This window comes from Parus major, chromosome 3, assembly GCF_001522545.3.
Source record: "Parus major isolate Abel chromosome 3, Parus_major1.1, whole genome shotgun sequence".
NCBI classification, from domain to species: Eukaryota; Metazoa; Chordata; class Aves; order Passeriformes; family Paridae; genus Parus; species Parus major.
The window spans coordinates 55,998,398-56,014,897 of NC_031770.1; the positions used below are offsets into that span (position 1 = coordinate 55,998,398).

Consider the following 16,500-nt stretch of genomic DNA (forward strand, 5'->3'; position numbering starts at 1 on the left):
TTCTAAACTAGCTTAAACTCTACATTCTTAACTTTTTCACCTAGTGACTTAAGAAAATTCTCTAATCTACACACTTTTAGTTTTTTCATTTAACTTTAATAATTGTTTTTATGATGTTATATGAAATTCAATGTTTTTTTTGGATGTCAGAGCTAGGTATCAGAGACAAGGGCACACTTTGTGCCTCAGACTTTAACAATTAATATTCTCCATTACACTACATTTATTTGAGGACCAGTGTTGCAGACTTAGTTCCTTGGCTCACATTGTCCTCAGAGAAGCTCCCTGAAGGATCAAGAATTTTTCTTCTGTGGCAGAAACTGAAAATCACCAGATGTCTTTTGAGTTTTATTGGCCTGAGAAAAGGAACACTGCATTGTGGAGGGTTTTAAATTTTTTTTTCTATAATGACCTCCAACAGCTTTTTATTCTGGATTCAAAAAACATTCTTGTTACATTTGATCATTCTTTTTCTACTTTAGCTCAAAATTTAGCGTCTATGCTAAATTAATATGCTAAGTCTTGTGCTTGACCTATGAAAATGTAAAATATATTTCTTCCCCCTCTTTTTTTTTAATTAAAAGAGCAAATATGTAAGTCAAAAAGCACAAAGAACTATATGTGGCATCAGTTCCACTGCTCTTGTAGAAACACATCCATACTGTGAAGCATTTCAGCACAATGTAAGCAATAGTTTTTACTTTTCTTTAAGAGTATGGATTAGTAGTATTTGTACTAATTCACTGTTAGTAAAGCTCGGGCCACATGCTGTCAGAACATAAACAGATAAGAAAAGAAAAGCCACTGATGTATTATGTTATAAGAATGCAATGTTGGCAGTGATCAAGAAACGCAGTTTCTTTAGTAATCTCTCTATCTCCAACAATTAAATTCTACATAAGGTTTAGTTACTGACATCCTACTGCTATCTATGTAAGAAAAAAAGCCCAGGACTGCTTCTCTCAGACCTCTGGCAGATGTATCCCATACTAATACTCGAGGAATCTGTTCATATTGAGAGCTTTGACTGTTTTTAGGAAGCATGTACAGAGAACATACACCCCACCACTCTTGTGCACTTGCCTGGTACTTTAAGAGCTTCTGCCCTTTTTTAACCCATGTTCCTGCTTTTAGTTTTTGACAGCTACAGCCCTATTCAGGCTGACCTCTACGTGCCCACTTGTTTCGTCAAAACTGCTGAAGACACCTGAGCACTTTTCTGCTGTGGACACAGGCAGAGAATCCTACATACCAAGGAAAAGAAAAATAATTCTGCAACTGAGGTTTTCAGCATAGAGATTCAAGTGAAATGGTGAAATTACAAAACAGATTTTCTGTCCTCTTTGGAAGCAGATGAATTTGAGAATGTCCTCAGTAAGTCGTTGCAGCATATGTAAGACAAGAAATAAGCCTGAGAAATCTATGTCCAACCCTTATGTAAAATACTTTTAATTTACCAGAAAAAAACCCAATTTTTTATCACTGTTTCTATATAAACCCAAAAGGACGGGAAAAACAGTCCCAGGTAGATGCTCAAAGAGTGACATAAAATTTAATTGAAGAAACAGGCTCAAAAGACTGTAGTAGCAGGTGCTATTTTAACTCTAATAACCTTTATACACCTATGAAGTGCTGACAGAAGTCTTAGCTGCAAAGTCAGTTTTCTATTGATGAAAGGATCCACCCACATGGATTCAATTGCAGGATCAAGGGCATCAGTCATGTAATACTCTTCAGAAACCACAGCATCCCTGTTCATTAAAATGCAGACTTTTGTGCCTGCTGTGCTTTGCCGTTTTACACAGGTGTCATTGATTTTAAGAGTGCTAGAACATCACTCCAAATATTTATAAAATGCATCTGTTAACTATGAAGTTCTGTTTTCTCTGGATCTCTGGCTAGGCTCTGAAATGAGTTTTCCTAACTGCTAACTCTATTTCTTGAGTCACTAAGTCCACGTTAAAATGTGAATGGATATGCATCAGTCCAACATTTCAATACTGAAAACATTAATTTTACCCAAAAACGTACAGAAGCAACATTTGACAGCGATATTGTCAAGTACTACTCTATAATAAAATAAGCCACATTTAACTCAGCAGTACAATTACAGTGGTAAAACACTACACAATAAGCCTGGCAGAACCCAGTTTAAAACCCATAATCATACTGAGTCAATGAACAAATCTAAACACATGAAAAGGTCTGAAGTGTTGAAGGAACTCATACCAAATATAATTTTTTGTAGCCCCAGCCCTTTATCAGAAATGACTGTTAGCTAATATTGAATTTCCTTTGAGCTTCAGACAAAAAATTTTATTTTGTGCATTCAAAACCAAAATAAGTGAGCATTTCTAGTGGAAGGAGTCCCTGCTTAGGGCAGAGGGGTTGGAACTAGATGAACTTTAAGATCCCTTCCAACCCAAACTGCTCTAGGATTTTATGATTTCTCTTTGACTTTGCTTTACCTGCTGCAAAAAATACAGCAATATGTTTTGGTCTCTTTATTTAGGCATATGTTAAAAATGTTAAATAAATCATAAAGAAAAATTGCAGCTAGGATTTCCAAAAATGTGAAAGCCTTATCTCTGTTACAAGAGCTGTTCACATCAAAATAGTCAGAACCTCATGAATTTCATGATCCAGAATGTTAGATTACAAGATCTTCACCAAATTAGGAGCAACTCCACATCACCAAAACCAATTTACTCCTCCTGACACTGCTGTTCCGTGCTGTGTTGTTTAAGAAATTAATTTACCTACATTACACCAGGAACACTTGTTCAGATGGTGTTGAGGAAGTCTGGCTTTCAATTTTTCAGTAAATTCCTTAACAAACTTCCACAATCTCTCATACAGTAATGCAGGTTAGCTTTTCATACCACTGAAAAATACGCACATACTTATTTTCTGAACTATCCCTTCAAGCCCACATAGTAAAAGCAAGCACATGCTCAAAGTTCTTACAGTTCAGATTCCAAAGTTGAGATGCATGACAGGGAAATGAGAACTCTGAATACAAAGATTGTTTTTAAACAATTTTTGAAATTAAATTTAAATGTAATTTGAATTACATGTATCCTACATAAATTGTTACAGAGATTAAAAAAAATTAAAAGTCATACAAATTAACTTTATGAGGGCATAACAGCATCTTGTCACAGGACAATGTTAAACCCCTGACACATGAAATTTTTTAAGTGCTTTCAACACATTGTAGAATATGCATTGGTTTCTATTTCTGAAATTCAGATTCAGTCACTCATTAACACCATCAGTTTAACTGCAAGATCACTATACAGCAGCAACAGACATCAATATAGCAATTCAAATTGAAAAAACTCTCAGACTCTAATGCAAAGTCTGTCCAGAACCTGATTTATTAACTGCTTTTACATACCTGACGGACAAATCCTTTCTCCGTATTTGCCTGCCCAACTGTTATTTTGCGCAGGAACCTGTCATTTGTATCCACCACTGAAATAAGGGAATAGCAAAAGCAAACATGTTAACAAGGACTCTGGAATATGGGTTTTTCCAGACAAACCTGTTGTTACATATATAAGATTCAACTGCTCCAACAGGGTAACCAGACAGCCACCCTTCTGCATCTCAGCACCAGCACTGGCTTGGTTGCTCTCTTCTAGTTGGTACCATTTGATGACAGGTTGAAACAACTAAAATACACTTTATTTGAACAGCATTTGAAGCTGACAGAATCTTAGCATTCTAACACAAAATTTAGTATTTTACCTACGTGAGAAAAAAGCAGTCTTAGTAGACACAAAGTACCATGTCTACTTCAAACCATCTTCTTCATCACTGACTTGTTAAGAATTGATTTTAAGACTGCATGATGTTGGTTGATTTTAAGACTGCATGATGTTGGTTAGACTTGGTCAGTTCCTCTTTTAAAGGATGATTATGATGTCAGATTGGATTTTCCAGACAAGTATCTTTCACATGTGTCACAGAAACTAACTAACCACATTCAGCTGCACAGCATGAGGATGATCAGGGGACTGGAGCACCTCTGTTATGAAGACAGGCTAAGAGAGCTGGAGCTGTTCAGCCTAGTGAAAAGAAGGTTTTTGGGAGACATTATAGCATCTTCCAGTACCTAAAGGGTCCAAAGAGGGACTTTTTACAGGAGTGTGTAGTGATAGGACACGGGGATACGTCAATTCCTACAGAATGAAAAAACAGACTCTCTTTTTCTTAAAGGCTCTGTAGTCCTAGAAATGCTCAAGTTTGCACCAACCCTAAAATAAAAGGTGCAAGAGGACTCTTGATAAGTTCAGCCTGTAGCTTGGCAATGAACTCAATCTTCTGGTAGATTTGAGTCTTGTTCATTTATTAGCAGAGAGTCCAGGAACCTCCAGAGAAGCTGTCAGTACTCAAGGTAAGTGAGCTCCTTCCACTTTTCCTGTTGCTTTTAGTGATTAAAAAAAAATAATTCTGTCTGTACAGAAAAAGATGACATAATTACCCAAGAACAAGAGTGACTCTGAATGTTCATGTTTCACAACTCCAGTTCAGGGTTGTGAGTGAGCTGGGAGAAAACCAATATTTAAGTCACTTCCCCCTTCTTGGGCATTTCTCTTGGGGCTGTTGTAAATACCACACATACTTTCTTCCCTCTACTCAGTCTTTAGGCCCCTAATTTCTTCAGGAATTCCATTTAAGGGATGGTGCAACACAGATTTGGCCAACTCATTTTGGTTTCTATATATATACAGTCATAGTCTAAAATACTACACCATTGGCAGAAATTGCAGAGCAGAGCCTGGAACACGGAAGCTGTAGTCTTGCACCAAGCTGTGCTGCCACATGGCACTATGAAGCCATATGGCAAGCTGATCTCTCCAGCACAATCTTCTCCCTTCTCTTCCTCGTAAACTCAGTCTCACAACACGGCTTCAGCAGACCTGAATCTCTCCTGTCTATGCAGGCACTCCTGAGGGCAGGAGCTTACCTTCCCACCAGCCTGGACAGCCAGTGAGCTGCTTTTTTATCTGGACATGTGAAATCATGTAGCCTAAACACCCTCACCATGAAACTGTAGCTGCTCCTGCAACTCCTGCTCACTGAGATACACTTACTTTCTCATTGTGCTCACTCACTGTCCAAGAAGATTCCAATAGATGCACTAAGTAGTAATAAAATAAGAAATAACTGGTTTTGCCATAATTTTTTCCTTCTCCAAATCTTCCCTCCTCCTTTACCCAAAGTAAACCTTCCACAAAGGTTTAGGTTCAAATAAGTGTTAGGTTTAATGTATCCACTTCCTTATCCTCTAGAGATGTAAACAGAATCTGACTATCAGGGAAAGAGAAATGGGAAAGGCTTTCCCACTTTTCAGTATACTGTACATTTTCAAGTTAGTGTAAGCTGACAGTGAACTGAAAGTTTGTGGTACTTCTATGGAAACAGGTCCAGACTACAATTAATTTTCAGAAGATCTGATAGCTTAGCTCTTTTTCCCTACAAGTGCCTTGGTATGTAACAAGCTTCCTAGACATATGGACTGCAGAAACAGTCCTAAATAAAACAGCCTCCAAGTTATCTAAACCATTCCCAAACCCAGGGGTTTTTTTCTAAAATGTTTAAGGTATGTACATCATATAGAGCTGTGTGGAATAGAAATTTCACTAACATTGTTTGAGATTAATTAAATAACTCCCTTGAGGTTAACAGCTGTTGAGCAATGTTGCCTCCTCCCAAACCCATGCTGATAAAAAAGAGGAGTCATATTACACTAAACATTTATATTACTTCTTTATCCTAATACAGGTCTATTCCAGACACACTGTGTGACTAATAAAAAACATTTTATGCCACATCCCCAGAATTATCTTGAGAAAAATATCCCAAGTCTGAGATGACATGCATACAAAGGGCACAATAAACATTGCCAAGACTCCTCCCTTCTCAATGGATTCACCCTTTTTTCTAAGCATCACAATACATTCCATTTAACAGTGATAACTTTAGTATTTGAGAACTAAGAAAGAAAATAAAATCCAGTGGTATTTAGCTCAAAACTTTATGCAGACTGTACTTCCCTAAAGAAGAAAAAGATAAGTATAGAAATTGAGGTAAACAGTGAAATCTGACCCAGCACTAGAGCTGGAAAAAACAGAAGGAAGTTGTCTAAGGGCATCAGAGGGGATATCAGTTTGCTTGGCAACAGTACCACATCTTTCATCTCTATTTCCAAATGAAGCAAACAACTCAAGAGACCTCAAAAATCAGAAAAACACATAATCCCTTAAGCCTATTAAGTCTCTTGAGCTACCCAGGCTGCTGAGCTTGGGAGGATGAGGACCAAAATCAAGAAGAATAAATACAAATAATCTAGAACCATAACAGACACAGTTAAGAAAAGAATGGCTAAGATTTGCAAAATGCACAGAATAGACAATTTCTCATGGCTGGAGAGGTATTACCTAATGTGGGAGCGACTGGGGATGTATTTAAACTGTCAAAGAAACCTATCCTTCGGAATTTTAGCCAACTCTCTTGAGCTATTGCAGACACTTGACCAAGTTTAGAGCAATATGCTATGCCTGCATTTGTTAGGAACCCACACTTTCCACTTGCAAATTGCTGTCAGAGCAGAAACAGCTCTGATTCAGGTAAAATTAAGGAGATAAGTTGTGATGAAATCCAGGATGAAGTGAAACTTTCTGACTACATACCTCTTTGCCATGTTATGGTTGATGGGTCAATGTCAAGGCGCACAAATTTGCCAATTTCCTTTTCTGTTAAAGTATCAGGATCAGTCTTGTTTATTCCCAGCCTCTACACACAAACAAGTTCAAGAAGTGCAATGAAATCTCTTATTTGTTTCAAATGGTGTAGCTGCTCTGGCTTATCAACCCCACACATATAAATGAGGCATTTCAATCTTAGTAATCCTGTTTGGAGAAAAATGCAACCTGATCCCATAGTGATTTGTTTACAGTTGACATCTTGTTAGATAAAAGGAATCATTACACTGAGAATAATTCACAGCAAAATAATTCAATTATATTGGAAATTACGATTCATGTATTTGAATGTTATAAAGCCAAACTTTTATTTACTCAGTTGCAGCTCATGTGAAGAGAAAAATCAATTCAAATATAAAGAATTGGTATGAATGAATATGAATAGTATGAATAAAGCAAACGCTCCCCCTCTTTCCCTAACCTGTTATCTGTAACAGTGTAAACAAGAATAAACTGAAAATATCCCAAAATTCCAATGGAACAATCTCTGAGCCTAACTCTGCCTTAGAGTCAAGCAGGCATCATCCTCATTTTAGTTTACTGATATTCAACTGAGCAGCACAAAAGCTTAAAATGTTATGAGAACTCCTTTTCCCCCCACCAAAACAGAAGCTGGCTCTACCTCTAGCCTTCTTTCCACCCCTGAATTCCAAGTGTGCCCTTGGCAGCTGTCCATTGCCGTCCGATGACTGAAACACGATCAGCCAGGACTCACAGGCCAACAGCAAACACAGAACTGGCCACAGAAGAACTGGAGCCGTCCTTAGGGGTCATATTTGAGGGGTTCATATTCTCTTTCTCCTAGAAAAGTCTCCTAGAGAAGTCTCACTAGTGGACTGTGCTTCTCTCTGGGTTTTTATCAGAATGGCACTCTCAAATCCAGACATGTTATTCACACATTAATTGTACGGGAAGCTCTTCTGGAAGCATTCAGGGAGCAAGATGGAATGCAAAAATATACTGAGCATACAAATGTACCCCTTGAAGGAAGAACACCATCAAACTGACATCAATAAAACACCAGAAATATATGCTATATTAAACTTCCAAAATCAGAAAATATTGCAAAACCAAAGAATGTGAGCTTTCAAATGTGACTATACCATAATTGGAAAAGTATTTAAAAAACTCTAACATTTCATCAGAAGAGACACAGCATTTAAAAACATTACTGGTTTATTTCAGGAGAAAAGAATAGCAAAAATGTTAGTTATAATAATAATAATATCAGACCCAGATCCTATTACTCCAAGGATGATGCTTTCAGAAAAAAGCCTAGACTTGATATATTCATGAGGGTTTATATAAGCTCAGTCCCATACATCAAATAATTTCAAACAAGTTGTGTAAGAGAATACATTTCATGAAGAGACACCATAATTGAGGAGAGACAGAATTAACAACTTACTCTCAGACGGGCAAGCTGAATAGCAGAAAATCCTCTCACGCCATTCACTACTGGAACGAGCCTATTATACAAAGACTAGAAAAAACACACAAGAAGTTGAAAGAAAAAGTTATAAAAAGCTAATGTGTTTTTTAATTTATTCCACCTAATTTCAGTACAAATTTCCTAACCACATAGGTGTGGACTTCTGGTTAGAGACTTAAAAAACAATTCTGAGAAGGTGGCAGGCTTCCGAGCCATGTCTGTGATTTAAAAGTCTAAAATTGAATTGCCAGAATTTATTGGTTTTCTCTGTTTTACCAAAAAAATATATATTAATTTTTAAACTGGGAACCTTTTAAAACCTTAACCAAGATCCAAAGTATTTAAACTACAACTGTAATTTCCAAACTGGCCTAAATGTACACTTGTACATTGTGTACAAATGTACCAAGCAAAGGGAATATGATAACCCTGCTCAGTGTTAATACTGCAGACAGAAAGAAGAGGCTCTTTTGGTCTTTCCCCTTTCCTTTAAAGCCACAAGTTAAGATTTGTTTAAGGTCACAATGTATTTAGCAGAGGGACAAGGATCTAGTTTATTTTCCCCATAATTCCTTCCTCTTAAGGTATATCATACCCAACTACACATCTGAAATGCAATTTGTAACTTTAAAGTGAGTCTTCAAATTACTGAAAACAGTAGGATTATGGGTAGGGAAAACATGCTTTGTTACACTATTTAGTACAGTAGGAAATACTTGTCAATGTTCTGGCCATGAGATCCTTATCTTAAAGACTACCTTATGATAGCTATTTGCCAGAAGAATACATTGTATATGGAAAATCTCCCAGCAGAACATAAAATGGCTTCAGCAACAGTTACTATTTACATGGTAAAAATATAAAATGATAAACAACATGCTTTTCTCTGAAATGCAGTTTATTGAAAAACTGAAAATAAAAACCACCATCTGGATAGGAGAAAATAACTCTCACCTTATCAGATTGAGTATTCTCATGCAAGATCCTAGCATCAATAGCAGCAGCCAGCAAATTATTTGCAGCAGTTATAGCATGAATATCTCCAGTTAAATGAAGATTGAACTAGAAGAGGGAAACAACAAGATCTTTTTATAAGAAAATATTTAATTCAATTCACTATGACAAATTAGCAGCACAAATCATTGCTATCTCCTTGAGATTGCAGCTTTGATTAGTCAGCTGTCAGGGTAGGCTAAAGATTACCAGGTGGAAATACACTGGGCCACATGAAAGACTTGTTTTCATCTGAGTACATGGTAAACTACTCTAAGTGAAGCGAAACAAAGTCAAGAACATCTTCATTCTTTGCTAAATGATTCAAGAATAAGAAGCCAAGAGCTGCAGTTCCACACCATTAACACTGAATCAGTTTAGTGTTACTAACTACTAACTGACCTGGGCCAGAGGTGTGGACTACTGCTGAATCTGCCCCAAAGCACAGCATACATCCTGGCTTTGGGGCCATCTGCCAGCTTTCTGTTAGCTGCAGGAGAACACCCTCTAACCTCACAGGCATGAACTTTGCTGATACAAAGTCTGACAAAGTTTTGTGATAACTCTTAAATGATCATCTTAAATTAAGACTCGTGTAACACAGGTACTGCATCTTTTACGTGTCTGACAGAAGGAGCTGGAAGTTCAGTTTTAATGGCACTTCAGGGCTGACATTAGAACCCTGCTTGGACAAGCTGTGCACGGTCAAGGTGGTTCCTCACCAACTCTGGCCATGGAGAGATTTTGCTGAAGTCTAAATTAGACTCTCTCTAACTGCCACACATTTCCAGACAAGCACTGTGAATATCATAGAGTCATTAAGGTCAGAAAAAACCTCCAAGATCATCAAGTCTAATCTTCAACTGAATACCATCATGCCCATTAAGCTGTATCACAGACTGCAAGCTGAGGCTGTCTCACCTCCTCCATGGGGATCACTTGAGCATATCCACCTCCAGCTGCTCCACCTGCACAGGGAAGCACATGCTCACATCAGTTTTGGAAAAAACCAACTACCTTTAAAAACACAAAGTGAAACATACAGCAATGATGATGTATTCTTGGCTTTTTGATGTCTATTAGAAGATCAGCGACGCACCCAAATAAACATTTCTTTAATCTTGCTGGGTTATTTTTATTTTTTTTTTCAGCAGGTAGTAAAAAGGGAATTCTTGCTATGAAATGAAAGCCTACACATGATGGGTGGTACAGGCTTTGGCTACCTAAGGGCTACCCTCTGCTCCTGCCCAGATTTAGGACACAGTCATGCACATGCAGCTGCTGGGTGGAAAGGCAAAGCAGTCACAAGCAAGCACTGCTTCCAAATGAAACCTTCACACCCTTGCCTGGGCACTCCTTCCCCTCTACCTCTCACAGAACAGGCAAAGAAATTTGCTGTTGCCTATGCACAAGCTGAGTGGAGGGATTAAAGCACTCACACGCACCAGTCTTAGCTGAGAAGCACCAAGCACCAGGAGCCTTCCAGCTGAAACCAAACTTGTTAACTTAAACTTCAGCAAAGCAAAGCAGAGCAGATGGGGAGTGCCTGCCCAGTTAGGCACAGTTTCAGCTGAGAAATGGTAAAAAAAAGATTGCATTACTTCCTATCAGCATTGAAGATGGGCTTGGTCGGGGTCTTACCTGGCCCTCAGGCTCTTATAGGGTTTCTAGGCAAAAAGGCAGCAGCCCACAATTAGAGGCAGCAGCTCAGGAGAACAGAGAGAAGAGGTTCAGACCTAGCCAAACGTGTGCTGCTGACGCAGCTGAACCATAACTGCTAAATTCCTTGTATTGCTTGGAAATATCCAACGTGGGCCCTTTCCCAAGGAATAATTAGACAGTAATATTTAGAAACATATTTAAAGAGTCTCCAAGAAGGGGGGGTGGCTGGAAGGGTGCATACTCACACAAAATTCCTCATGGCTAATTACATCCCTCTGCCTTTCATTATGCTTAGGCTTTATCTACATAATCAATACATGTTAAGTGCAGGAACATAGGTATGAGCCTTGCAAAGGAAGTTGTGTGCAAGAAGCATTAATCTATTAGTTACATATATATTAAAAAATCAAACATGCTACTACTGGGACAATCCACTGAGTGAAGCAATTAAGAAATTAAAAAAGAAGAAATAAATTAGAAAAGGCAAAAAACCAGTATTTCCTTTCAATCTGAAAGAGGTCATAGATTCTGAAAATATTATGTACCTTTCACTCCAAAAGTAGGTCCTTGAGAAGGTTGCCTCAGACAAGCAAAGGAATTAATGTTAAGGTGTGCAGTAAGCGCCTGAACAAGACCAACTGTGACTGTGCTTTTCCCCTCTCCTAGGGGTGTAGGGGTTATTCTAGCAAAACAAGAAAAAAGATTAATCAAATTCTTTGCTGATGTCAGCCTGGCTAAGGATATCAGAACTTAGAGCTTTTGATTTCAATGAAGAATATTTGTACAGCAAATTTCAATAAGATTACTTTATCTTCACAAAAATACTGCCACAATGTTAGCCCCTAGCTCAAGCTGGAATGCTAATATACATGTGTCTTCTATTTAAGCAATTTACTATGATAGCAGAAAAAGAGAAGATTATTTTGGCAAAAGTTCTAAAAAGAATATATTGAATTTAGACATTTTTATTACAGCACAAAAGTCTCACCAGTTTCATTAACAAACCATCCATCACGATACTCTAAGCATGCATTAATATTTTTCTGCAGTAATGCATGAGATCTTTTATTCCCACTGCTCAAACTTTGAATGAAATAATAGAATATTTTAACTTAAACAACCAACACTTTTGTTTGTAGAACTCAACTATGCCTCTCCAGCTTCCACGTCACCATAATCCCCAACAACGGCACATCAACTGCATTTTAAATAAAATAGGACACAAAATTCACTATATTCAATTGAACATGATTTATTGTATGCTTTTGTTTCAGAGATTTAAGGGCAATAGGGGACAATGACAATCATAGTCCATACAAAAGCTCAAAAGCCTCATGCTACAGCTCCCATATTTAGACCATGATTGAAACAGACAGAATTTTAAAAAGACCTCCAAACTCAAATCAGACTCTAACCTCTCACTCTATTCTTGTCCATAGAGGAGACTCTATTCTATATGTCCCTCTCTAATAAAGGGACAATGACGCCTGATTCTGCAAGTAGAGAACTTCATCAGCCTTCAGTGAATGAGAGACACCTCAGTCTAAATGTTCATCTCCCTGCTTTCAACATCAGCACATTTGTTCATGATCCACCTTAAAAATGTGTGGGTGTGTGGGGGGGGGGGGGGGGGGTGCTAGGGTTTTTCTTCTCTTTCTGTTTCCCTTTCTTGAGGTATGAACACATCTCATGGCTCCAAAATGCACTTGGAATGATTCTTTTGAGGCAGCATTTCTTTTTCTGATTGGCAAAAGAAGAAAGTCCCAGTCCTTTTTCTGCTCACACCACCTCTCATGCAAATCTTCCTTTTTGATAAAGTATAACCATACCTTTAGTGCCTTTTCTACCTGCAGGGAAGTATTTTAGTGAGCTGATGTTAAGAACTAATGTTCATTCCCAAGGAAATATAAGCATGCACATGGATCCTAGTCAAAGGGGAAACACTATCCTGTGACCTCCTCAAAACTCAAGCTGAAACATCTAGATCTAATTAGAAACACTTCCTTCCCCAACTAATAATTTTCCCAAGATATTGCTATCCTCAGATCCCAATTCAAATGGCACAAAACCAGTGTAATTTTAAGAATCAGCTCAGTTCAGTCAGTTCAGATTGGCAAAACCACTTCTTTGTCCCACAAAAAAAAATAGATGGAAAATGTTAAATTTTCACAAATCTATCTTTTACAGCATCATCAGATCCTTGGCTTTTACTTTAAAAAAAGATGTCCTGGATAGATAGGTCTGGAAAAATTTGGGCAGTTTGGAAGCAAGTCAAATTAACATTTTTATATTGTTCTAGTAAAAAAGAAATAAAAAAATTACAGCTCAGAAAAGTAGTCTTTTAACTAAAGTCTCAGTGAAATCAATAGGGTTAAGCACATCTGCAAGAGATTCCCTGAATTCTACACTTTGAACCACTCTTATGTGACCATGGGCCACTTACTTTGGGCACTTGGTTTTAGCAATTTTCTCCCACATTTTGCAACATTGTGTTCACCAACCATCAGATTCTAAAACATCATCAATAAATTACTGTTCAGACTATTTCATTATACTAGAATGGCACTTCTTTGACTTAAAAAGGAATTCACAGAATTCTAGCAAAATATCTATGTAGGGCCAAAAATAAAAAAAACAGGTGGGAGATTTAGAGCATATCCTTTATCTACTCTCAAAAGCAATTTTGGTCACTGTCTTTTTTTATCCATACTAGGCATTCTTATTTCCTTCTGATCTGCCGCAGGAGCACAGAATGCTACTTCATTTCTTTTACTTTCAAGTTTGCAGTTCCTAGAAGAAAAGATACTTTTAATCTCTACATTGTCAGGACAGGGAGCCCTCAGGATTTTACTGCTGCCACAAGGATAGCTTCCTTTTTTCCCACCACTCTTTTTCTCACCTCCTTTTTGTCCTGGGATCCTTTGTACTTTTGTACAAATGTGTTTCTTTCAGAGCACCACAGATAGGTTAACTCACTTTTACTACCAGTTTCACCTTCTGACTACTGTTCTAGCACTGGTTTCCCCAGACCCATTCAAATAATTCTTAGCATGGTTTCTCCTTACCCCTTTTTCTCCTACTATCTTGTTCACTTTTTTCTTTTGTCCTAATCTCATTTGCTTGATCCTCTTACTCCTGTGCATTAAAACCAGATTTGAGGAATATATGAGTAATCCTGAGGCATTACTCTGTTCAGACTTATCAATGTAAAAACTCTTGAAGCTATCTATTATTTAAAAATAACAACAACAAAACAAAAAGAAAAAACAATAACAAAACACCCAAAAGAGAAGTATCCTACTATGAAAGAGACACCCATAATTGTTTACTGGAAGCTACCAGTAAAGAAAATTCCACAGACCCAAAAAATTCAGTGCACACAATGGCTCCACTAGTAACAGAAAAATTGGCATTTGCAGGTCATCCTCTTGGTGGCTACCTCTATTTTTGAGCATCAGACATATGAAGTTCACACTCATAAGAATTCAGAGACACCATCCCTAGTTATTTACTTGGTTCAGCTCAGCACGTGTCAGGTGGCTGATCTGGCATGCACAGCAGCACAGGGACTCTTTACAACTCTTATGAAACCAGCAAAATCAAAGAATCAGCCTCCTGTCCAGCAAAGGAAAGGAAAGGAAACTGCAATTGACAAATTGAATGCATGTTGGTAGCATAAAGAATATTTACCTGTCACAGAAGAAAACAACGTACAATCAAGTATGACATTACTAAAATTCTCTGGTAACTCGACTGGCCTGTTCTAAAATGACTACACAATATGAACCAGAAAGCACTGGGAGTTTTCTACGAGATAGATCTTTTTCTAGAAAGCAAAAGGATAAACACACCCCTGCTCATTGATTAAACTGGCAGGAAACCTTTAGAGCTAAACAGTTATTTATTTGTTTCAACGGTCACCAAAATCTCAGCTTTAAACTTTAGTTAAAAGAAAAAGAAAAAAAAGTGCCTGAAATGAAAAGAAAATTCTATTCCAATAATTTTCCTTTAAAAGCTCATTTTAAATATCTTTCCTTTTGTACCTGCTCTACTTTGATTGGGTTTTATAAATAAAATGATCCACTTAAGCTGTTTTGTGGACATTGAACTGTTTTTGCTGGCTACGCTACTGCACTCTTGCAGCTTAGGTCACTTGCTCACATGGGTATAAAATTACAGCTGCCAATGGCTAACTTTAGCTCAATTGTGTTTTAACCTTATGCAAATTGAGGAAAAACCTCCTTTAAAATGCAATAAATTTTAATGAACTTCAAGAGACTTTAGCAGCCATTTGCATTATTCTTCAAATTTCTTTAGTATGTTTTCAATCAAAACACAGAAACCCCACAATAATTTTCCGCCTTAAACCTCGCCACCTACCAAGCAGTCATCAGCTCCTTGGCAAAGTAAGTTATCCATAACATTGGAAAGCCTTTTCTCTTTATGTATATCAAAACAAAGATAAGAATACACAGACTTTTTGTTTGTTTGTTATACATCACATTAGCTTACAGCAGAGCCGTTTCTGTGGGAAAGCTACATGAGGTCTCCCAAAGAGAAAATAAACAAACAGGGAGACAGACACTGCACTAGCTGTAACCTCCTCACAGCTACACCAGCCACTGTGACTCCAGCAAGAACTTAACTGGATATATGACAATTCTCTTTCAAATTTCCTATGTTCAACTCCTAGGTATCAGCAGATTCAAAGATTTTAATGAGTTTGTAATTCCGGTGATCCACATGGAAACCTGCACAGCCAGGCTAGGGACACCATGGACAACTGAGTTCCCACCTCCGTACATCTTCCATCCTAGATGACAACTGTCAGAAATGTATTTCTGAGCACAGAAGTGTTGCATCTGCTGTCACCTCATCGAGATGGGGTTATGACCATGTTGCAGTGGCATCCCTGGGTTATGAGGACCTTCCAAATACAAAAGCACAGCGATCACTATGAAGCTAAAATGACTGAACAAAGACAGGAACAGACTAAGGAATCCTCCACTACAAACATAATCCCCTACAGACTCATACAAGACAATCCCAATCAGGAGCTGTGTAATGACATGACCAATACATGACAACTGTCTCAACTATGACTTTTCTTTGGACTGTCATACAATTCAGGGCATCAACACAGGGGCATTTTCCCCTCTTATCCTTCCCTGTATCTTTCCTCTAATTTTTGTTTTCCTTTCTTCTTAGCTTTTAAGCACCTTGCAGCCCAAGAGACACAGTAAAAAGAAATACAATCCATTTTTGTTTTCCTCCATTTTTACCTTTTTGAAAAGGTAGTTCATCACAGACCAATCTATTAATGTTAGGATTTAAATTTTCCAGCATTCAAAAATCCACCACATTTCTCGTTAAAAGCAGCATTGGATTTCATAATTTTCCCACTTTTTATTCTTCGTCATCTTGCATTTTTGACGTGAACAAGTTTCCAGAACTATCCACTAAAAGCCAAAGCACTGGAGCATTTAGAAACAAGATGCTGAAACATACACACACAGAGACATAGATTCTAATAAATTGCAGCTGTAACTTCATATTGTGCCTGTGAATATGCCATCTACATGCTTGAGTGCTTGATTAGGTTACCCTGGACACTAAACTTAGCTCCTAGGTCAAGCACAA

The 16,500-nt window shown here is 37.7% G+C and overlaps 1 protein-coding gene across 2 annotated transcripts in view; it reads right to left on the reverse strand.

Moving 5' to 3' along the window:
- The window catches only part of MTHFD1L (methylenetetrahydrofolate dehydrogenase (NADP+ dependent) 1 like), a 143,666-nt gene that overhangs the window by 99,613 nt on the left and 27,553 nt on the right, over positions 1 to 16,500 (reverse strand). For both annotated transcript variants that reach the window (XM_033512763.1, XM_033512764.1), the window contains exons 11-16: positions 11,406 to 11,542; positions 10,120 to 10,166; positions 9,160 to 9,267; positions 8,182 to 8,256; positions 6,702 to 6,804; positions 3,401 to 3,477 (exon numbers count right to left, since the gene is read on the reverse strand). In XM_033512763.1, the coding sequence (XP_033368654.1) occupies positions 3,401 to 3,477; positions 6,702 to 6,804; positions 8,182 to 8,256; positions 9,160 to 9,267; positions 10,120 to 10,166; positions 11,406 to 11,542 (547 nt within the window). The remainder of the gene's footprint in view (positions 1 to 3,400; positions 3,478 to 6,701; positions 6,805 to 8,181; positions 8,257 to 9,159; positions 9,268 to 10,119; positions 10,167 to 11,405; positions 11,543 to 16,500) is intronic.